The 24834-nt window shown below is 39.5% G+C and overlaps 1 protein-coding gene across 23 annotated transcripts in view; it reads right to left on the bottom strand.

Moving 5' to 3' along the window:
* DOCK9 (dedicator of cytokinesis 9) overlaps positions 1–24834 on the bottom strand; it is a 263517-nt gene that overhangs the window by 112652 nt on the left and 126031 nt on the right. For all 23 annotated transcript variants that reach the window (XM_075590793.1, XM_075590800.1, XM_075590807.1 and 20 more), the window contains exons 5-9: positions 18828–18897; positions 15334–15429; positions 14940–15074; positions 9989–10163; positions 8429–8490 (exon numbers count right to left, since the gene is read on the bottom strand). In XM_075590793.1, the coding sequence (XP_075446908.1) occupies positions 8429–8490; positions 9989–10163; positions 14940–15074; positions 15334–15429; positions 18828–18897 (538 nt within the window). The remainder of the gene's footprint in view (positions 1–8428; positions 8491–9988; positions 10164–14939; positions 15075–15333; positions 15430–18827; positions 18898–24834) is intronic.

Genomic DNA, 24834 nt, shown 5'->3' with positions numbered 1-24834 from the left:
TTATTTCCTTTTCTATCTAGTTTAAGATTTGTTTGCATCATTATATATTATTAAGATATTGCTATAAGATATAAAAATAATGGAATGAGTTATGGGTTCATGGTTGGGTATAACTATATATGTCCCCATCTATCAATTAAGAGTTTAATATAGTTAGATTATGTTTTTATTCTTGATTTCTTTTTTTGTATAGTATATTGTTTTCTTCTTCATCTATTGCTTTGATTATTATATTCTAATCTTTTGTTATCTTGCTTCGTTTTTGCTTTTCATATTGATTTACTATTGAGTTGTGTATTTGTATTGTACTTCCGCCTTTGCCTTTTCAAAACGGAGGTATTTCTACCCTATGAGGCCACCGTAGTTTTTACAGGGACTCAGTTTCAGTCAGATTCTTTCTGACTGATTTTTGGCGCGAAATTACTTCCGCATTGACTGGCATATAAGGTGGATTAGCAGGGACATAGGTTACTCTTTGATAAAGCGCTATTTAGCGCGAAATGCATTAGAGGACCCTTTTTATGTAGCTTTTGCTACCATGCATCTCTATTAAAGCATTTTTAATTTTCACTACTCAGCCTCCAGCCCTACTTTTTTCAGCAGTGCTCTACCTTCTCTCAAAGCATATTTTATCTACACAACGGACGGATGCACGCGTTTATGGAGCATAAGGGGTCTATCATGTGAGTCATTTATCTGTATTTCTTACATTGTGACTGTGACTATAGGGTATTTGCATGGCTCCAGCCTTTGGTTCAGGACACCATCCCTCTCTATAGTGAATGCACTGGGAGTCCTTCTATATAGGGGCTGTTTTGTGAATTCATTTTGAGGGTGGTTATATGCTTTCTGTCCATATCAGGCTTTATTTGGTGAGCTATATACCCTGTCACATATATACATTTTTTCATTGATTTGACTCAACCCTTGAGTCCTGGGCTATATTGCCTTCATTGCACTATTCTGGGAATTAGAAGCACCATACAGAGATTCATTTCTCATCCTTTGCTGCTGTACTACATTTTTGGTTGCTCATACCCTGGATTTTGAATGGACTTATTATTGTGATATATATACTCCTATTGGACATTGTTACAACTGTTTAGAATTTTTTCACTATAGGACTGGTTGGCTTTTTTTCTATTTTTATTAGGTTCCTGATGTGTGATTTGTGACCAGATATTATTTTTATTCTGGTTTACCCATAGACCCTAAACTCTAATTCACCAATACTGAGATTACATTGCATATTATGGATACAGAAGATTCTAATGAGGATATTATTGAAGAAGCTACTGTGAAGACTTTTTTATATAATAGATTTGATAACACTAAGCGTACCAAACGGGCTGAAAATGTCTTTGATGACAGTGGAGAATTGTTGTGTGATGAACCTTCAGATCTGGGCACACACTTTTTCAAGTTAGAAAGATTACAGACTCAACGACTAAGGCTATGGTGGGACATCACGTCCCTGGAAAACTATACCAAGGTTAAAAGGATCCCAAGAGGACTCCGCATTAAGAAAACACCAACCTTTGGTTTTAGGAACGTGGACTTTGAAAAGGTGTGGATCCAGACGTTAGATGACTGCTCATTTAAACTTATTCAAATTATTCTCAAACAAAAAACTAAAGAGATTACGTTACTGACTAAAGAAATTGAGCAACTACAGCTGAAATTGAAAGCATATATACATATATATCTTATATATTGTATATACAATATATCACATATATAAATTTTTTCATTGATTTGACTCAACCCTTGACTCCTGGGCTATATTGCCTTCATTGCACTATTCTGGGAATTAGAAGCACCATACAGAGATTCATTTCTCATCCTTTGCTAAGTAACAAATATAAGAGTTCTTCTAGGATACTCGTTTTATGTGATCAATGTCTTATTTGCTTCTGTTAACCATTATTCTGACATCGCTCTCATTGAAAATGCCTGCACCCTTTAAGCCTTAACTGCATCAGCGCTAGTGTATAAAAGTGACTTGATGCTCAAGGGACCAGTGTCAGACACTATATACTGTACCTGTACGTGGTTGCACACAAAATAAATTGGTGCGTACCAGATGCGAAAAGCTGATTTTGGAACAATGGATTGCCAATATATAACAGAAGTAAAGGAAAAAACATATGCATAGCAGATGATCGTTTGCCAGAAGTTAAGATTTCCAAGAAAATAATGGTTAGAATTACCTATCCAGTAAAACAGTACATAAGATTACTATAATAATACCTGACCAAGTAGTGACAAACAATGGAGAAGTACTAACCAATATTTAAGCGAGGGGACATTTGGGAAACAGTGATGCTTTTTTTTCCCTTTCCATTGTTCAAGAACGTATATTGGACCAACAAAGACTTCTAATTTTAGAAAGGCAGATATTAATCAACTAAGGGAGATTCTACAAGGCCATGTCCAAAAATACCACAGCAAAAGCAAGCCACAACCTTAACATTAAGATTTGGCCAACACATGAACAAGTACAAAGGTAGCTTTAAATAATTCAATTAACCGAAAATTAAAAGAAATGAAGCATCTGGTTCTGATGACATACATTCAAGGGCTCTCACTGAGCTCAGTCATAGCCAGATCATTGCAACTAATATTTAAGGAATCTGATTCCAGAAGTTCAGTACCACAAAAGTGGAGTGAACCAGATATGGTACCTTTATTTAAAACATAGCTATGATCATGTCCAGGGAATACAGACCTGTAAGCCTGATATCAATAGTAGGACATCTACTGGACCTATTTAGGACACTTATTCTGCCCATTTTCTTATCTGCAGTAACACTTCACATCCTATTTGATCCTCGGCTTTCTTTAATTTTTAGGACAGCCATAGGTTTACTCCAAGCATATTTGAATTCCCTTACTGTATTAGCCCCTACCACGTCTGTAGGGCAGCCGTTCCACAAATTTACCATCCTTTCCGTGAAGTATTTCCTCACGTTTCCCCTTAGCCCGCTACCCTCCAGCTTTAGAGAATGACCACTTGTTTAACACTCCTCTCTTTGTTTGGATTATGCGTCCTTCCTGTATCTTGTCAAATCCCTTCATATATTTGAAAACTTCTATCATATCTCCCCTTTCCCTCCTATCCTCTAAGCTGCACATATTAAGATCCTGTAGTCTTTCCTGATAAGACTTATGCATCTTATTTGCCCTTTCATTTTTTTTTTTTTACAATCTACAATTTATTTACAGTGCGTCCTTCTGAAAACATGGTCTCCAGAATTGAACGCCATACTCTAGCTGTTGTGTCACCAAAAATATATAACGTGGCATCACTACCCCTCACATTCCTCTCCTTATACAACCTAACACAATTGCTTTGTTACATTGCTCGTCTACAATACTATTAAGTCTACTGAAATAATGGTTCCCAGGTCCCTTTCCTCAATAGTAGTGGACAAAGGGCCAATAACACTGTATTGTGCCTTTGGATTTTTGTGACCCAAGTGCATTATCACTTAAGGCAGGGGTGCACGAGAATTTTTCTGGGGGCGTGCGGCGGTTACAGAAGCCCCCCGCTCTTCCCCAAAGCATTTAAATTAAATGCCGGGGGATCGTGTGAGACCACTTTAACTCACCTTCTGTCCGATGGCTTCGGGCGATGCTTCGACATGACAACGCAGCATCAAATTAGGCCATGGACCCTGCAGCATCATTTGACGATGCATCGCCATGGCAATGCGGCGTGACGACACATGACCACGCTGCGTCATTTGACGTCGGATACCAGGTAGGGGGGGGCGCTGGGCCAAAAGTTTGCGCACCCCTGATTTAAGCGATGATATTCAGGAATACCTTTTGGATAATATTAGTAATAGTCAGCATGAATTTATCAGGGATAGTTAATACCAAGCTAACCTTCGTTTATATTTGGATAGAAGTATGGATATAGACCAAGACAATGTAGTTTATCTACTCAGCTTTTGCAAAGGCTTTTCATATGGTGCCACACAAATGGTTAATGTGCAAAAGAGAGGAAATCGATCTGCGAGATTTGCACCTGGATTGAAAACTGGTGGAAGAATAGACAGAGTTACATATGTGGAAGGTTGTAAGTGGAGTACCGCAAGGATCAGTACTGGGGCCACTTTTTAACTGGTTTATTAATGGTGCTCTAAGCATAGAGCATTTTTGTTGACACTAAATTATGTAAGATCTTAAAATCAGTGTAGGATGCAATTAATGCACAAAAGGACTTAAGGAAGGTCTGACTGAGGGAAGGCTATACAAATTAGTTTTGTTTACATTAGAACCGAGGTGTCTAAATGGGGAAATGATAAACATACTGTATATAAAAATATTCAAGGTTAATACAAGAAACTTTCAAGGGAAGTGCTTTGGAAGGACAGTACATGACAGGGTCATCCCTTGAGATTGGAGGAAAGATTCCCACATCAGGAAAATAAACGGTTCTTTAGATTTACAACAATGAAAAAGTAGAATTTTCTAACCATAGAGACCATGATGGCAGATAAAGCAAATATTAGTAAGAAAAGGATAGGCATCTTTAAAGAAAGGAACACAATGCAGGGATATGCTGGCTAAATTAAAACATAGAAAAAACTCTGGATCTGGTGAGAAATCAGATAGCCATTATGGTAGTCAAAGGATTTTTTTCCCCCTCAAGAGAGATAAGCAGGAAATATTTTCCTGGGTGCTTGACTTCTTCTGGATAAATATACCTATACATACAGATGCTGCGGCCGTTATTTGAACACTTCACACGGTGTATACCTCGGATACCCACGTCATGGCGCGTGATTCTTCCAACCGTACCACCGTTAGACGCGAGCGCAGGCGAGTGCAGAAAATGTCATTTTAGTGTTCTGGCTTTTAAACCCCTGAAAGTGACACAGTAGCACAGTACTGCACACAATCCATGAAATTCAAACAAAGCAACCACGATAAACACGTGTGCCGGGGGCGATTGGTGGCGTTAATGCCGCGTGGAGTACAGCAGCGCACACGAAAACGGCGCCGTGATTCCATCGAATAACGGCCGCTGCCTCTGTAGATGACTATCTTGCCCAACTAGAATTTAACAACTCAATGGATATACATATATATTATTTTTAATTTAATATAATCCACTATGTAACAATAATATGGTAAAATGGCTTTAAAAGAAAAAATGATTAAATAAATAACCAGCATACAGACTACATTTTGGATCATGTGATACTAGTCATTGCTATGCAGAAATAAATGTGTATCTTTATAGGTAAATGATGGCACACTGGAAAGTGACCACAGTAAATGTTGCTCATACTGTATAATGTTTTCTGTTGGCTAATTTACCATAAAGCCATAGACTGGCCTACTGTACCTATCCTATCATAGGCAAGTGACTTCTGTAAGGTAAAAGACCCCATATTCCCCACTTGGTTGATATATAATCTGCCGTTTTCATTACATAAGAGGAAAATCTATCATGTAACATAAGATTATCGCCAAAGGTTCAACAAATGAAATTATGAACTGCATAAACAACGTCCAAAAAAGTAATCCTAAAATTCTTCCTGAGCGAGTTTCTGACATTTTGTGTGACCTATGGTATACAAAGTTTGAGTCTAAATCAGGGGTGGCCAACACCAGTCCTCAAGGGCCACCAACGGGCCAGGTGTTGGGGTTATCCCTGCTTCAGCACAAGGGGCTCAGTCATTATGACTGAGCCACAAGTGCTGAAGCAGGGATATCCTGAAAATCTTACCTGTTGAGGACTGGAGTTGGGCACCCTTGCTCTAAATCACTCCTTAAAAAAAAAAATTCTTTGTTTAGCAAGGGACTGGCAATATTGATTTACCAATGCATAATGCTACTATTGTTTGTATACATTTTGACAGAGCTCGTACTACCATTAGTTACATGTATTAATCTATAACCAAAGATGAAGTAATCAAATATTTCACCGGTACACCATCTTCAGCTAATACATTTTTAAATACACTTCTGCACTGCAGCAGGCTTATACTGCTCTCATGACGGAAAATCCATATACCACAAAGGCCACATAGCAGAAGGCGGATAAATGTAAATCAAAAATTGCTTGCCATCTAAAAATCTAAGTATGTTTTTGTATATAAGTATCATGATATCATGAGATCGTGTATTTTAATCCATTTGGTGCTTCAGGGGTTAAGAAGGTATAGTTTGGGTTTAAAAATACAATACATTGGGTTTAAGACAGGTCAAGACTTTTACTGGCTCTGTGCGGTGCTTCAAAGAGAACTTAATTGGGGGGGGCCTGCCATGAATGGCCCACTCAAGGTGACGTGTTGTGTAGAAGGTCATAAACGCTAACAGAGATGACGCAGTCAACCTCAAAGGAATCTAAACGTTTGTGAATAATTACTGGTGCCTTTCAGAGAGATGTGACACACAGGTTATGTTTTCATTGAAGGACTTGAATAAAAATGAGAATATCATGTGACGTGATCTACTGTACTGTACATACTAGGAGTTACAGGTGTGTGTTCGCGGCACTGAGTGGCATGTGCTGAGACCACACACTGCATGGGTAAGAGGTGCCAAGAACAGATATCCATTTGTCACTCAAATTTAGGATTAAGATGGCCGTGATTAGTCTCGTTGCGTGCGTCATGACCGCCTGAATCTATAGATGCAACTCAGGTGTGTCTAAATCAGGGGTGCGCAAACTTTTTAAGCTGCGCACTCCCCCCCTGCCTGCTGCCCCCGGTGCTCGCGCCTCCCTTACCTCAGTTCCTGGCGTCAAATGACGCCGCAGGGTTACGCGACGTCATGTCACATTACCTGCGGCGTCATTTGGCAGTGTCAACAGCCATCTGAATCTCAGAGAAATAGTACATAAACCTGAGCCAGGATTATGAAAATCAGATTTCAACAGAGGTGTGTTTTGGACCAAACACGTGAAGTCTCACTTGTACGCCAGTGACCTCTCTGGGAGTTAACCTATGACATATGGTAATGTAACCGAATTTCTATTTTTGGTTTTATCCTGTTATTTTAAGAAACTGTCCTGCATTTACTGTAAATGCATGTTCTTGTAATCCTTTTTTCTGTAATCTAAGCTCTGTATTTTTATATATATTAAAACATTTAATAAGTGATGTTTTGCCCACTCTGGAGAGAGTATTAACATTGTTGGGCACATTTTGCTACAACAGATGTGTGTGTTAAGTGCATAATTTTTTCTATTATAAACAGGTACCCGACACCTTGGCAAATACTAATTTGACATCGTTTACTTGCATTTCTCTGGTGGTGGAAGCATATAGATATGATTGCAATTGAGTAAGGGGTTAATAGTAACTCATTGTAAAGTACCTTGCAGAGGAGAAAGGTGAGTTGGCTAGAGTAGCCGTGTGTATTAACCCTGGTTGCATATCTAACTCACATTGTCACTTGTGTACTGTTCGCGACAGGTGGAATATTGGAGATTTAGGGGTGATATTTTTCATTTGAGGGACATTTGCGAAGGTGAAAAGAGGGACAGCTTGCGAGCATTAACCCTTGTTCCGTATGCAGGTCACGTGCTTACAGGTGTGCCGTTCGTGACAATATGTATATATGTTATCTGTCAAACAGATTTTAGTAACCAAACAAGTTTTTCACTCAAACAAATGTGACTGCAAACAGATGAAACTATTGCGTAGCCTTGCCGCTCTACCACTGCAGAAATGTAATATATAGGCAAGAAGCACCTAGTTAAGGGAACTGTTCCGCCTAGTCTGTTTTTTTGTTTAATCCAATGTTTTTACATAGAAAGGAAGCAGTGGTTCTCCAGAGCTGATCCATATTTAAGTCAGCTCCGGGACCTCCCGCTTCCCGAGATCCTTACCGGTACTTCATGGGAGGTTTAAAATCCAATTGGAAGCCGTGGCGGAAGATGTTAAGGCTTCCTATTGGCCCGCGTGATGCAGGAGATTTAAACCTTCATTTTGTTTCCCCTGCAGGGCACTGTACTGGTGGCATCTTTTCCGGAACATATCGGGAGAAGCAGGGGGTCCCAACATTTGAAATTCACGCAGTTCAGCGCCAAAGACCCCCCAAATACACACATACGCGGTTAAAAAACACCAACAAAAAAAAAACCACACCTCCAGACTAGATAGAACAGTTCCCTACGAATGTCTAGCAATGAATCCAAATCAAAGTACATTTTTTATCTGACAATTACTATTTTCAACACTGAATTTATCGAATGTTTCGAGCTTCTTACATGATTTCAAAAATGTTTTAGTCATCCTACATGAGACTTTTTGGGGATTCTTAGTGGTGCTGGGAATAGCGTTTGGCGAAAGGGAATGGACACATTTACCAAACAAGAAAAGGAGTATCACAAAAGTTATCTGCAGCAGAAAATGCCGGAGTCTGCAATGACACTGTAGGGAATGGATCACTGCAAAGTACATACCTTTTCAGGGAGATAGCTATCTAGGCTGGACGATGAATTTTCAAATTTGCTCTGTTCATCATCTGAGAACAAAAATAAAGTATATTTAATAGCAGAGTGACATTTATACAGAGGTGCAATTATCTGGGCCAGCGGTGCGCAAACAGGGGGGCGCGGGCGGTTGCAGAGGCCCCGCGCTCTTCCCCCAGGCATTTTATTTAATGCCGGGGGATCGCGTGAGGCCCCTGCAACACTCCACTTATCTTATTTCAGCTGTGTGATGTGTCGCCATGGCAATGCGGCGTCATTTTGTGACGCGTCGCATGCGTCAAATTAAGCCGTGGGTCACGTGACATGACCCCGCAGCGTCATTTGACGCATCATTAGACACGAGGGGGGGTGGGAGTGCAACCGAGGAGAGAGCCGGTAAGGGGGGTGCGGGGAGTTTGCGCACCGCTGATCTGAGCTACTGCTAATATAAAAATCACCTTTACCACAGGAGGACTATTTATCACATAATAAAATCTCGTGTGTAGGAGCTTTATGGGACTGACTAGTAGGAGCAAGAAACGGACACAGGGCCTCTGCTCAGAAGATCCCAGTCTGGCAGCCAGGGAATACAAAATTAGCAGTACTACAGGACACAGAAGTGAAAAGGTCACATTGTATATACAAATATTAAGTGGGTCTGCCCTATAAAGTAAATCACCCAGTAGCTTTAAGTTCTGTAAAGTAAATAATGTCTCCCCTGTGGCCAGACACAAGTGAATCCTACCAAGGACAGTGGATAGTTTCCTTTACAAAACTCTTCTCAACAACAACAACAACCACCGTATAACTGAGCTTGGCCTGAATTAGATATGTTCATGCAACATAAAGAAGTGTACACTTTACAAACAAAACTGACATTTTAAAAACCTGGTCGTTCTTGAATTGAAAATGTTGATTGATAGTTTCCTTTTAATTGCATGTACAGTACCATGTCAACGTCATCTTATAGATGCATATAAACTCAATATCAGATACCAACGGGGGAATGCTAGTATAAATAGGGGAAGGCTGGTCCTGATTAACAAACCTCATCACACAAAAGGAAGGGACTCAAGTGAGAGAAGCTCCACATTACCACACTGGCAAAGTAAAAGAAAAGGGATATTACAATGCTTTAGTTTAAAACACCCTTAGCATCAGCCATCAGTTCACTTTGGTGGTAGGTTTACAGCACATTTAAAATGCGCCGCATAACATAACCAAGCTATCCATTCAGTGACTAATTAATCATACTGTATACTACCTACACCAGGGTAATAAATTACACAAGCAGATATAGGAGATCCCAGGGCACCAAACACCACATATTAACTATACCAAAGCAGTTTGTAGTTTTCCTAGTAACCAACATGCATATAGTGGCTTTACACTGGCAATTAAATATTTATTCAGTCATTCTTTGTAACCACACACATTTACAACTTTTTTTTTTAAATTATTTAACAGTGTAATAGGTAGTAGCTTTTTATACTTCAAAGAGTAATGTCAATGTAACATAAATAAACATAGCAACAAAGCAGCCAGTCTTACCTTCGTGAGACTCTCCATTTCTTCTTTCTTGCATTGCAGCTTCAAAGTTAAGTTGCAGGATTTTGTTTAAAGTCGTTACCCAATCTTCCATTTCCACTTCGCTGTCTGCAGCCAAAAGATAACTGCTTTTGTCTTGCATCTTGAGCTCAAAAGCAAAGCGCCTGACTCTGTTGTTCTAAAAAGAAAATCATATAATCCAGGTTTGTTATTTTTAATAATAATACTACAGCATAATGCTAGGTTTGTTTAAGAGCTTTGATTTACATTGCAAAACAAGGGGCTGAGGGGCAGGGGAGAGGACTGCTTTGAAATCCATCTGATAAATGTTGACCTTCATGTGCCATTAAAGCTTGAGGAAATGTGAACTTTGCTTACTTCTCCGTGGCTAAAATATATGCAGAACGATTTATTTGTATATACAATGTTGGTAATCCTGCCCAATGCGCGCACACCGTCTAATGATGAGGTAAATGCCATTACTGAAGCTCATCTGTAACATAATTTAACCATCTTAAATATCATGTTTATCCTGTAACCAAAGAGGTTACATAAAATGCAAATGTCTTAAAAGGCCTTCTAAAAACTGGAATAGGTTTTGTGGAAATACCAAAGCGACTACAGAAATGTATGTTCGTTCCATCAGGTTCAAACATGGCAGTTTTATCACAAAAGAATAGGTTTCCCACATTATATTCACAATTGGTCTCGGCTTTTCAGGGCAGGGACTCCTTTTCCTACTGTTTACTTTCATGTTTGAAGCGGTTCTTCCCATTATGCATTGTGTATTACACCCTTGGTATATTGTTGCATCTATTACTACTGCGAAGCGCTACGTACATGGATGGCGCTAAATAAATCAAGTTATACGTATAAATTAAATTACTTGGGTTTAAATGTAGGATCATACGGTTTATGCAAGTCAGAGGATTCCAGAACAGGGCTCGGATTTAAACCAAGAGGAACGCAGAAGAATGATGTGGAGCCCCATACAGATGTAGCCACCTATAATTGTGCAATGTCTTGTATATAATGTATACCCTGTTCATTTATGTAACTGTATTTGTAACCATGTATTACAGGCAGTCCTCGGTTATCCGACACAATGCGTTACTCAAAATGGCGTTGTAAAGCGAAACGTTGTAAAGCGAAACACGTTTTCCCACTGTTTAAATGAAAAGTTCCGTTCCTGAATGCATTTTTAACACTAAAATACACCAAATATTTTATGCAGGCAATAAGATATGCAGCACACACATAAATTATATAATTTATATACTGTATTATATATATAATATAACATAATAAATAATATATTATATAGTATAATATAATATTATATAGTATAATATTATATATATACGCTCTTACGACGCTTTGCAACGTTGTTTATGTGAATGTGTATATATATACAAACATACACAACGTTGCAAAGCGTCGTAAGAGCGTTGGATAAGCCATTTTGGCGTTGTAAAAATGAATATAGGTATGCATTGCATAGCGTTGGATAAGCCATTCGTTGTAAAGCGAAGCGTTGTAAAACGAGCACTGCCTGTATTTGTCTTAACTCTGTGCCCAGGACATACTTGAAAACGAGAGGTAACTCTCAATGTATTACTTCCTGGTAAAACATTTTATAAATAAATAAACTTTGTTTAGCCTTGTACAGCAGCATGGCATGCATACACCAGTATTACAAGATTATCTTGTGAAGCTGGAATAACCACAATGCAGGAGATGGCTGCTGCTACTGCTTTATATGGCCCGGGCCATAGAGGGGTGAGGAGTTCCGAGCCGCGCTGACGCTGAGGCTCGCCTGCTGAAATCTGCGCGATTTCATGCCCATGCAGGCGAGCCAGCGGGCGCGATCGGAGGCGGGGGGAGACTGAGGGAGGCGGGGCAGTGACGTCGCTGGGCCAATCGCCCACGACGCACTGACGTAGACGTCACGGCGCCGTGACGTTGACGCAGCTCCGCGCTGATTGGATGTTTTCAGCCGACAGCGTGCTGAAAAACAGCATGGAGCTCGGCTGAAAACTCCAGCGCCTCAGCACGCTTGCGGACGCTCGCGTGAGCCCCCTCTAAAGGCATCCTCAGTGAGGGTGCAGGGGCTCAGCGCGGAGCGTCCGCGCGGCTCAGCACGGCCTGTCCTTCTATGGACTCGGCCTATGGCTGCAATTGAATTCATCATTCATTTAGCAATTTTATATTTTAGGCACTAAATTCAATTAAATACTTTACAGAAGAGCAGGGAAGAGCTTCAGGTGCTAAAGGACCTGGTTACAGCCTTAAACCCAGATTCAACCTGCTGTTGAAAAACACCTGTTTCCTGATCTCTACTTTCAGACAGCAAATTTATTTGCAACGAAGCTAGAAATTAAGCCAAGGAAAGCCTCAGCTGCAATCCCAGGGCGCGTAGCCTTATGTTGTGGCTTTTGCTGTTCTCCTGTCAGCCACACAGGTGTAGCCCATTTCATGGTTGGCAAACTGCTGGTGCACCAAAGTAGTACGGCAACACTGCCTACATCATTCTGTATTTTCTAGACCGCAATTACTGCACTTATTTAACCAGAATATTGACTTCATTAGACTACTCTAAACAAGACTCACAAATTCATAATCTACATGAACAGAAACTCAAGAGATTGCCAACACAACGCCTCTCCAATTCCCACACCTGCCTGCGCTATCTCACGTTGCACTATTTCCAAAGCGGTCAATATGAAATCTTCTAGGAAAACAAATGGATTGTTAAGTATTTAGCAGCAACGAGGTCCAATAGTCTGATGCGAAGCAGCTCATACACTTAATTATTGCAGGTGGTGATCATTTATTCAACATAAATACGTTTAATCAATAAAAGCCTACACACAAGCTTTTGGAAACCAAGGAAGACAGAAGCTTAAGGCAGCAACTCTACCTACCTGTTTTTTTGTTTGTTTGTTTTTTAACCATCATTTTCATAAAGTCATAGATAAAGGGGGGGGGGTCTTTCAGAGCCAAACAGCACCTATTTTTAGCTCAGGGGAACCCCCAATTTAGCTGCCAATGTTTTCCTGACCTTGAGGAAAATCCAATTGGCTGTCGACTAGCTGGCCCAATGGTAAACAAATGCTTGGCAAATCTTTATCTAAAGCTTTTTGGAGACCTCCAAGCCTTGTTCTTAGTTAGCAAAGTAATTTTGACTGGTCAAACAGATAAAGATAAGTATCTAATCTGTGTTCCCAGAGAAACGCAAATAAAAAAAACATTCTCCACAAGATACAAATACATTTAAAAAAAAGTAACTTTAAGGGCGATTGAATCTTTCTAGGGAAGCCACTCACACTTGAGGTTCTTTGGGCTCTCTATATTGGACTGCCCTTAAAAGCAGCAGTTCAAGCAATATCCTACATGTGTAATTTTTATTTTTTATTTTAAATAAATCAGTCCTGTACTATGAGAAAATACTTGTAGCATTAAAAAAGAAATAAAAAATTATTTTTACAATTTTAAAAGACATTTTTATGTATTCTAAAGTATCAAGCATGTTTGTTCCTGTAGCAACCATGTACAAAGTTACATCCCTTTCTGAAACAGCATCACCTTTTTGAGCCCTGCCCTCTGTAGCAGTGAACCAATTGAATCTAGTGCCTGTCTGGTCACATGATCTTCCTCACAGAAGTGGCCATCAGTGCAGCAGAAGATTACCCAAGATGCATTTAGTGAACCCCCAGTTGAATTTCAGCGATTGATTACAGGATAACAGATCGATAATCACTTGTCAGTGTGTAGATTGTATTGATGCACATATTGAATGGACATTTATTTTTATTTTTTTAACTGCAGCTTTAAAAGTGCAATGAAGGTGCACTTCTCCAGGTCCAATACGGCTTGTAGAACTTTGCAATAACGTTGGCTACATCTGTACTTCAACCTGTGGAGGGCTCCTGCGCGTGAAATACTGCGATTGCCCCGCCCCTGTGCTCTTGCGCGTCTCATCACAGCAGTAGTTTCTTATCCCGTTGGCGCACTGTGTATGTCCTGCTGCAGGGGGCGCCATTGGTTTCAATAACGTTGGCTACATCTGCATATCTATTGGGTGACTTCTATGGTAGTATGAAGCAGACAAATCCATGTGCAGAGGGGTTAACTGTTTAGAAGTATTCGAAGGAGTGCCATGAATGTTTAATAAGAAGGGTGAGGACAGGGAGGCTGTTTTGGCATGTGAGAAAGTGTCACACAACCGTATCATTCTAGCTTTTTAATATTACTTTGCAGCAAGTGTGTGGGATTGCTGCTTTAATGTAGTGGCAAAGGCCAAGGGTAAATATCTGTAAATGCCTCTATCTGAAGCTAGGAATGTGAACTCCCACAGCACCAATCCTACACAAGGAGCTATGCCAAGTCTTAGTTGTCTGTCTGCAATGTATAGATATTTAAATGGAGCAAAACAGCAAGTCTGTTTTTAGTGTGTACTTTAAAATCTACACGTTCAAAAGGAAAAATATCCACACCTTCCGGAAAATGAACACGCTGTACTATATAAGGATAATGAGAACACTTCCAGTCTCCAGAAAACACCTTCTTTCTTAGAAAAAAAAACACAAGACTAGACAGATCTTTGCCAGATCTGCAGTCCTGGTTTTGTGAGTCATCTGCACCTCACTCCCTGTAGTCAAACATTATTGCTCCATCACTAAAAGATGTAGCCAGGCTCCTGAACGGGAGCTGCTGTATAATAGTATCAAACGTTCATTCATCAGCACACAATCCCAATCATAACTGCCGTCGTCGGTCATAAATGGAGTCACAATTGCCAGGCCTATTGGCAAGACATGTATGTTGTGCGTATGTTACCATGTACTGTATTTGCATGAACTGCAAAACAAAGGTGCTAGGTCTTGAAATCACAGTATCTGAACATACCCGGGAAACGCTGAGCCCAGAGACTGGCACAAAGAAGGACATTTACCTGCACAACTCCCATGCAAGAATCAAGAAATATTGATCCTTTGGGCTCCTTGGAGATTTTCTCATCTTTGTAGAAATTGAGGTTGAACGAGCCATCACCCAGCTGTATTAGGTGAAAAAACCTCCTTTTGAAAGACTAAGAGAAAAAAGCAAATGACGCGTCCGTTAATGCATTAAACACCAATTCCTTGTTATGCAATTCTATTCTGCATGTTATCAGATGTACATGTAAGTACATTCCGGAATAGGAGATATTGTCTGATGACACTGTTGTTACGGGGCACAAGTTGCCAATATAATAGGAATTCTACGTATTTGCATTGATCACACATTTTTGACTGTCAAACAGGACTGAAACGCAATGCAAAATTTGTTAGGTAGAATGTGAAACTTACCCTCATTGTCACACTTATTGCACTGTTCATGTTGCCTTTGTATAGCCATCCATGCTTTGTGATCCCCCCCTTTTGAGACCCAAGAGATGCGGCATCCTGTAAACAGAATACACTCCTGTTATGACATAAAAAAAACTTTTTTCTTTTTTAAATAAAATACAGAAAGCTCTGGCCTTCAGAACTAAAAGGTCGTATCTGCCTGCTTCTACAGTACTTTATACAGGGCTCTGAAGCTTCTAGAACCCAGCGGGAAGAACAAAAGTAATGCACGAATAGTCACGTGCAGTCACATATATTACTAAACAGTGCTATGCCTTTAGACTCGTGCATAAAACGGTCCTGTAAGTGAGGCAAAGCTTAGCACATTCATTCAATCCGGGACAAGATGTTTAAAAAATTCACAATTTGGCATGTGGGTTTATTTCTATAACATGCCGATAACATCCAAAATGTTTACAATTTATCTTAGGAAAGTTATGTATTCATATATACTGTATTCTGTTATCGATACTGTACTTCGCAATCCTGTCTTTACATTTAATGTCTAGTCGCATGATAATATTTGCAATGTTATCCCAGAGAGCTTCACTAGAGCTTACAGTACTTGAATGAAACCCACTGAAGGCCCATTCAATAATATATACAGTATTGCTGAACTTGTGAAATACAATAACATGCACACTGACCTCATAAACGATATATAAATGTTTAATGTCTTACTGGAAGCAACAATGTTATTTCTGTACAACTGAAAAACGCTTATTTAGATTTTGCGCTAATAAATCAGTCACTGCCGGAAGGGAATACATTCGATCACTAATCACGCCAGTGAAGGGGACCATTGGTTAATCTGATCAGTTTAGTTTCTAAAATTAGGAAATGCAGCTTTTGACAAACGTTATAATTCTTTGTATCCTCATCATATAGTTTTCAATACAAGTATGAAGGAAAGCAAGTTTGCATCTAACAACATCGGAGGCAGATTACAATTGCAGACTTGCTTGCGAGATTACTGTATGCCTCAGGGTGAAATTAAAACAATCCAGTGTTGATTTCAATACTGCAAAAGCCAAACTGCATACAGTATATAGCGCTGGTGAATCCCTTACTGCTCAGCGATTATACAGGTCATGAGTCATACCACTCACAGATTTCATTGAAGCTATAGTTGCTCACTTCCTGTGCAACTGAGGACATCAAATCATTATAAATTGGTAACCAAAAACAAAACAAAAATTGATACCTGTGGTAACTATGGCTGATTTTAAATAAAACTTTTTTTTAAAAATCAGGTTAAAATGGCAGGAGGACCCGGTAAATGAAAGCAGTCTATTACCCTAATTGAATGTGTATAGTTGACTACTTAAAATTAATTTTATTAATAATATTCTTAAAATAAAAGGGTATAAATGAAAACACAATGCTAGATATCCTCAGTCCGTAATACTGATATATACAAAACAGTACATTATATTTTACATAAGTAGTTGACTTTATGCAAATATCAGATAAACTGCCCAAATTGTATTGCAGCAATATATGGGCAGAATTACGACTATGAATATATTATTCTCATCACCACAATATAACTTATTATAAACATTTAGTGGTGCTGTCTAAGTGCTGTAGTCATCTAAACAGAAATAAAGACACTAAAAGTCAAGAGGACAATGGCTTACTATATCTGATATTTGCATAAAGTCAACTACTTAGGTAAAATATCATTTACTGTTTCGAATATACTGTATCAGTATTACTGACAGAGGATATCTTGCATTCGTCGTGTTTTTATTTATACCCCTTTATTTTAAGAATATTATTAATAAAATTAATGTTAAGTATTCAACTATACACATTCAATTAGGGTACTAGAGTACTTCCATTTACTGGGTTCTTTTTCTCTTTGTTTCCACATTACCAATATCCTGGGAATGGCACCATATCAAGACTAGAATTAGCTGAGCAGGAGTAACATTCCTTCCCGATCCCCCTCCCCCAACTTTCCCCCAGGTAACTAAAATGGCAGTGAAAAGCAATGGTAATAACGGAGATAATTTCAGGACAAAGTGAATCAAGACAAATTAACTGGAACCGACATGGGTTGGTTCGTAGTCTTCTTCAAGCGGTGTTTCAAAGGAAGGTGCAAGGTTTAGGATGCCAATTGCTCACAATTGCAATATAAGTATGCTATTCTTTAACTCGCTTGCAATATAATACTAATGCTAATAACTATAAGGAGAGAATGAGTGCAAGTTGGCTGAAGGAAGGCATTTTTTTAGATTGTGCTTATATTACTAGTATCTGCATACTCGCGTCTTCCATGGACACAGCCACTTTAAATTAAATAATTAATCAAAAAAGGACTTGGAATCCACAGTTGCACTCAATCTGAACCCCTTCAGTGTACAACTGCGTCGCCCCAGAGGCGGACAGCCTTTGGTGCAGCCGAAGGGCAGCTTAAGGTTGTGTGCTGTATGTTGATGGTTGGTGATGTTAAAGTTTCTCTATTTCAATATGAAACTCACCAGCCCTTTTATCCCTTGTGCTCAATTTTCCAACTGTCCATGAAATATCTGTGATTGACTGTATAGCCCTGTTCATTTAATGTAACCATGTATTGCTATAACTCTGTGCCCAGGACATACTTGAAAACGAGAGGTAACTCCCAATGTATTACTTCCTGGTAAGAAAAGGAAGTGAAACCCATGGCATTTGGAATTTTGAAATGAAAATGTATTCTGTCAAAGTGCCTTTGACAGAATACATTTTCATTTCAAAATCGAAGTGGCCTGGATTTCCCTTCCTTTGCTTAGACTTAGGGAATTCTCCAGACAGGTTTTCCCCTGAATCAAGGTGAACCGGTACCAAAAACGCACGTATTTCGCGGTTATTGTATTATTTATGGTGTGCAAGACTGAATCTTTACTACACTACAATTAGTTACTTCCTGGTAAAACGTTTTATAAATAAACTAGATGCAGATTCTGAGAGTAAAACCTGAATTACACATACTGTACATTGGACAAAGCGATTCAGAGGCTCAAAACAATCCCGTTTTCCAGCTATAGGCCTTAATGTAAATCATACAGTTATAACAACTTTCCTTGTGACTGCTCCGTCTGCATCTAGAAACTGGACATTTACCATTTGTATGCATTAACCTCGTGTGGTGCTTTTTCCCCCAATAATTTTATACAGTGCCCCCAAGTATGTGTACACTGGATACATATTATTGTAGGTGTGTGTGTGTGTGTGTGTGTGTGTGTGTGTGTGTGTGTGTGTGTGTGTGTGTGTGTGTGTGTGTGTGTGTGTGTCTCTCTCTTCTTACCACAGTCCTTAAATGCATCTACAAAAGTGTAAAAGTGTTAAAAGTGAAATCAGCGATAATATACTGTATATTAAATGCTGTCTATTAAATCAAGGGACCAAGAAAGGCAAGAAAATGACTTCATACACCTGCATGGTGAATTAAAAGGACATTTAAATGAACTCGCCTCATCCTTGTCAGCATCTTCATCCACTTCATACACATGGAGCGGAAGCTTCTCTTGTTTGGTCCCTTTGCTAAGAAACGTGACAAAAGGTAAATCGTTTGAAACTGTATATTTACATCATACGTGTGTCAATAAATAGGGCATGGAAACATTTAAGCAATAGGCGTGGTGATAAATGAATTCAGCCAAACATCCTTACCAGGATTATTGTCCTTAGAAAATGTGACGTATGCACAGGCTATGCATGTCATAACAATGTATACATACAGTAAGCACAATATCATCTCCTGAGGAGCCAGAATTAGCTGAAGAATCTGAGCTCTCATTTAAGAAGTGTTTGGGAGAGAGAAATGAGTTTCGGCTTGAAACACTTCAAAAAGGTATAGGACCAAGAATATCCAGATGTTTTTGCTTTCCATAAACCCACGTCACACAACCCGAATGGAAATTAAACAATAAGGGAAGAGGATATCTGTTGTTGTGGAAGCAGAGAAAGTTTGAATAGTTTGGACTTGAATCAAAAGGAGGCGGAGGCCATCTGGCCGGGGAGAAGCAAACTCTCCCAAATTCATGCTGTGAGTAGCAGGAGGTAAAATTACGTGAACTACATGGACAGCTGGCTGCACAAACCAAGGTGTGTTTGGGTCACACAATCCAGCTACACAACTTACAGTCAATCTACTTCTATGCACCCTGACAAGCAGAGAGCTAAACTCACCCAAGAATACACCAACCGTACTATTGATTTGTTTTTAAAATTGGAGGATGTATGGATTAAACAAGGGAAAAGAGCAGCAGTTATAAATATAAGCCCACAGGTGCCCGCTAACTTGCTCTGCTTCGTAGGAGGTTTGTTTTACAGTGGCCTTTACTTTCGATCGTAGCGTGTGTGTATTATACTAGGCAGTAACCACCCAATAATCAAACAAACTTATTTTATTATAGAACACATACAAAATATAATTAGCCAGAAACATTGTCTACCAGGCATACAAAAAAACTAAAACAAGGGGAGGGAGATATACAAAGCCCAGCAGTTCTCCTACTATGACTTCCTTAAGGGCATCCAAAGGTACAAAGAACAACCCTCAATTGATATAGGTACAAAACAGATATCTCCGCACAGGACATCAATCAAAAGGAACCCATCATCTAAACACAACGGTAACCTTTACACTGCAGTGAGATCTGGAAGAACTTTTACATTTTAACCTCACAGGCAACCAATATTTCAAACACTTAAATCTCATGAAAAGAGCATCAATTTTAAAAATAGAAAGCGCGCTGGAAAGGGCAAGACGAAATCTGTTACTTAAACGTAAGGGGGGAAAAACCTGCGGTAATGGAGGACTGCTGCTATAAAGAACTGCTTTCCGCCTGTTGGGCCACAACTCACTTTTTGAAAAGCGATAAAACTTTAAAGAAATATTTTAAATATAACCATTATATTATCCAAAAGCATGAGCTGCTGCAGAAAATATCACATGCTTATCGTCAACGGCATTTGATCATAAACGTCTCCCAAGGTTCATAGAGTGCATCCTGCATATTGTAACGTTTAGCGCATGGTCAAATAAATTAATAATAAAGGACAGAACTAGTGCAGCAGTTTACAAACGAATGAACACTAAAACGGCTCATATTCTCAGCATTTCTACACACAAACATCGTTAATATGGACTAATATCGTGGGCAGAAACCACACTTGAAATATTACACTGGTCTGATCTAAAAAGTTGCTGACAAAAAAAAAAAAAAAGAGGAACCAAGTTAATGATCTAAAAAATTACAAAATTAGATATTATGGCATCAAATTCTTTAGGACTGGATCACATTTAAAAAGAAAACAAATCGTATTATATTCTACAACAGCTCATGTTTTCACATAATGGTGATATAAATAGGTGACTGTAATAAAAGCTATTGAAGAAGCCCTGGTGGGAGATGTGTTTTTTGTATATCAACTATAGTTTTTAAATATAATTTTTTTTAAATATACAGTACAGGGTATTTTTTGTAAAAAAATGTTTGGTGTAATGTGTATTTAGATACCAGTGACCCCACACTGACCTCTTACCCACGTATTCCCTGCACAGCGTTTCCCAACTCCAGTCCTCAGGGAACCCCAACAGGTCAGGTCTGAAGGATATCCCTGCTCCAGCACAGGTGGTCAATCAGCGGCTCAGTCATTTTGACTGAGCCACCTGTGCTGGAGCAGGGACATCTTTAAGACCTGACCTGTTGGGGTTCCCTGAGGACTGGATGTAGGGAAACACTGCCCTAGCATGATAAATATCTGTTTAATAAGAAAAGAAAAATATCAACTATTTAAATGAATGTTAAAAACAAATATATAAATATATATATATATAATTTGTAAGGTAATTAGCTTTACATATGTATTACAAGATTAGGCGTTTTTAAATATGGACATCGATACAGGGCGAAAATACCAGCGCTACAAATTGCGAACCAAAACAAAGATTTTGAATTGAATCAATTGAAGAACCCTGATTTTAACCCATGACTAGTATAAAAATGGTGCAAGATGGAGTAACAGATCAAACCTGAAGAAGCCTAACTGGTGAAATGCGTAGGGTGATGTACCCTGAACCTGTGCGCTCTGAATATTGCCATTTACTTGTTCCCTTTGGCACCAAAAATCAAACACCGGAGAGCAGTCGGCTATGAACGCTGCCATTGAAGATACCATCCCGAGCAGCGGAGGCCGACTAACCGATCGGAGCGCTAGGAACAGTGACTACACCACACGCGTCGAGCAGAGATGCCCAGAGGAGCATTGCCATGATCCCGAAAGAGCACAGGTATTCCTTGCAGCAACGCTTGTCTCTCCCAAACAGTCCGCAAAAGTCCCGATCGGAGGAACAGCGCACTGATTCCATACAAGGGAGTCCCCGATAGCAACGTCTGCCCCTTGCAGACAGCCTACCACAGACCGGGTAAGACACAAATACTTAGCACAAGCAGGCAGTGAGAGCGGTGGACTGGGTGAGGGGAGAGAGTGTACATACTGAGATCTCACACCCCCAAAATCTGAGAAAACATTGGGATATCAAAGTAAGTACTAAAAAACATCTAGTGCTGGGGAGGCAATTGCTCATAAAAGATTACACACACATGAGTATATCACCCTTATATTTACATCTACAGGGTGATTGAAGATTACCAACAGTACTGCTGCTTTTTTTTTTTAAAAAAGGGGGGATTTTTTTCCTCAGGATCCTAGGATCACATAACCATCAAAAATCAGAAATGATGAAGTTTGGATAAGTGATGCAATAATCAGGAGAATCAGACTATATGCTAACATACATTAGATTCTGTTTTCTTCCTTCTCAAATTCCCCCAATCTAAGATCAAGCGATTTATCCACCAGAACTGAAAAATCAGGAAACCTCCTATATTCTTTGGCGGTTTTAGCCAAGTATACCAATATATCCACGTCTAGTGTTAACATCGGTTGGACTGCGAGAGTAGATATCTAGGAATTGGGTTTGGTCTGGAATGTATATCGCAATATATTGGCTTCAGCTCATCTAAAGTTCTGGGTTCTTTATTGATGTTGTATACATTATTTTTATTTCATGTCATTGTTTTAATAAATTAATATTTTATAATTACTATTATTGATCTTTATACATTGTTTTCTTCAAGCAACTCGGCATAAAGCGCTCTTAGGCTGCGTCCAGGGTTGCAGCAGCCGTACGGAGGCGCGCTTAGGCTGAGGGAAAGCGGGTGCTTTCCCTGGCCTTGGTTAGCGCGCCGTCCGTGGGCGTGTCGGGGGGCGGGCCAGTGACGTCACGGAGCTGGTTCGCCCTCATTGCGCGAACCGCTCACGTGACTGGCCCTGCGCTCCCATGAGCGCAAAATCTAAAGTTTGGATAAGACCTACGCTTCCGCACGCTTGCGGAAGCGTAGGCGAGCCCCTACTAAAGCCGCTCTCATTGCGGGTGCAGGGGCTCACTGGTAAGCACCAGCGCGCCTAAGCGCTGACCTTGCCCGAGGCCTTAGATTCACAATATTGTGCGCTGACCATGCCCGAGGCCTTAGATTCACTATATTGTGCGCTGACCATGCCCAAGGCCTTAGATTCACTATATTGTGCGCTGACCATGCCCGAGGCCTTAGATTCACTATATTGTGCGCTGACCATGCCCGAGGCCTTAGATTCACTATATTGTGCGCTGACCATGCCCGAGGCCTTAGATTCACTATATTGTGCGCTGACCATGCCCGAGGCCTTAGATTCACTATATTGTGCTAATTTTCTCTATCCCTGCATTAGCTATTTGTAGCTTTAAATTTAGATCTAATTTCATGCGCTAGATTTTTTTCCTACCATTAGGAGAAAAGCCAAGAACCCTGATAAAATAATTTGTACTAACACACTAAAAGATCAGCAGACTGCTGTAGTCACGGATACAGAATTCAAACATTAAGTAATGGTTGGCAATATTAACACACCTGGTTGAAAAGTCACTGGAAAACCAATAAAATATATAGTACTGTATATAACACTATCATTTCACTTTACCATTTATTTAAACAAAACAAACAAAAAAAAAGGGGGGGGGGGGAGAAATAGTTCACCAACATCTATTTTTTACATTTATTTTAATAATGCAAAAGTTATAACTGAATTATTTGAAAGTGGAAAACAAACTTTGTGTCTTGAAGTATAAATACCTACTAAACTATTCATTTTATCATCAATGTTTATATCCACAAAACAATGACCAATGCCAAAAGAGGATTAAAGCATGGAGGCGTCTCCAGGGGAACAGAGAGGAGATGTCTCCTGGAGGACTGGCATTGATTGTCTTTTAATTGCACACTGCTGCTCCCTGCATTGTGGAGACAGAGCTCAAAGGATTATTAAGACCGTTTCAACAACAAAGATCAGGTCACAGCATTTCACTATAGACTTCCTTGTAGGGCTTTTGTAGTAGGTAAGGAAAGGTTGCAGAAAATAAAGACTTTTATAGATTGTTTATACACACACACACAAAACAAGAAGTATAGAAAAAGAGGGAAAGTGGTTTGGTTGTAAAGGCACCTGTGCTTGATGTTGCTGCCCGAATGTGCTCTTGCTTTTCTAGGTGCGTATCTGCTTCTGACCTTCTGAACTCTCTCTGCTTGCTTGCTATTAATTTCCGTATTAAAAAAACTACAACATTCTCCTCCTCTCTTTTAAGGCTCGACACTCCTCTGTACCTACATAAATCTCACCCCTGATCTCTCGTTGCACTCTCTCTTACCAAAGTGTCAAAAACTGCACACCTGTGAGCATGTGACTTCTATATGAGACGAGGGTTAATACACGTAGCTATCCAGCTGATACATATCTCCCTGTAGGGTCCCTAACAGGAGTAATAACTTTCTTCAGTCAGTCACAAATATCACTTTATCCTTGGTGGTGGCAGCGTCCTAAAGAAAAGTCCTAACGCTATAGGGGTCCTTGGTCCTGGTTCACAAAAAAAACATTTTTAATTAGCACACGAAAATCTATTGCAGCAAAAAGTGTCTGAAAATGTAATTACTCTCTTCAAAGTGTATTAAGTTCAACTAGATACCAAAGACGATACTTATTTAATGTTAGATTTAATATACAAAAGTAGTATAGTGCTTACAGAAAATAAGGTTGCAAGGAGCGCACATTACAATATATGCAGATTGGTTTTACCGTTATTTTATGAAACTAACAGAAATCACCAACATACATTACGTTTCTCAAAGGTTCTTCAGTTGCAAATATGAGAATACCCTTGTCATAGCATTGACACTCCCTTGGTTGAATGCCAAATCCATATCCTAAACGTATGGTTTTTATCCTAAAACTCCCTGCATTGGAAACTTGATAAGCCCACCTTCTGGGTGTGTCCTTAACCCACCTCATCAATCTCCAGTGACACCTTTAGGATTTGGGGAAAGAACAGGGTTTTCTTTTTAAATTAAAAGCTGGCTGAATATAGAAAATACCCCATAA

Source organism: Ascaphus truei, chromosome 3 (genome assembly GCF_040206685.1).
Source record: "Ascaphus truei isolate aAscTru1 chromosome 3, aAscTru1.hap1, whole genome shotgun sequence".
NCBI lineage: Eukaryota > Metazoa > Chordata > Amphibia > Anura > Ascaphidae > Ascaphus > Ascaphus truei.
Note: the sequence above shows the minus strand (reverse complement) of the source record. Positions and strands in the feature narration are given on the sequence as shown.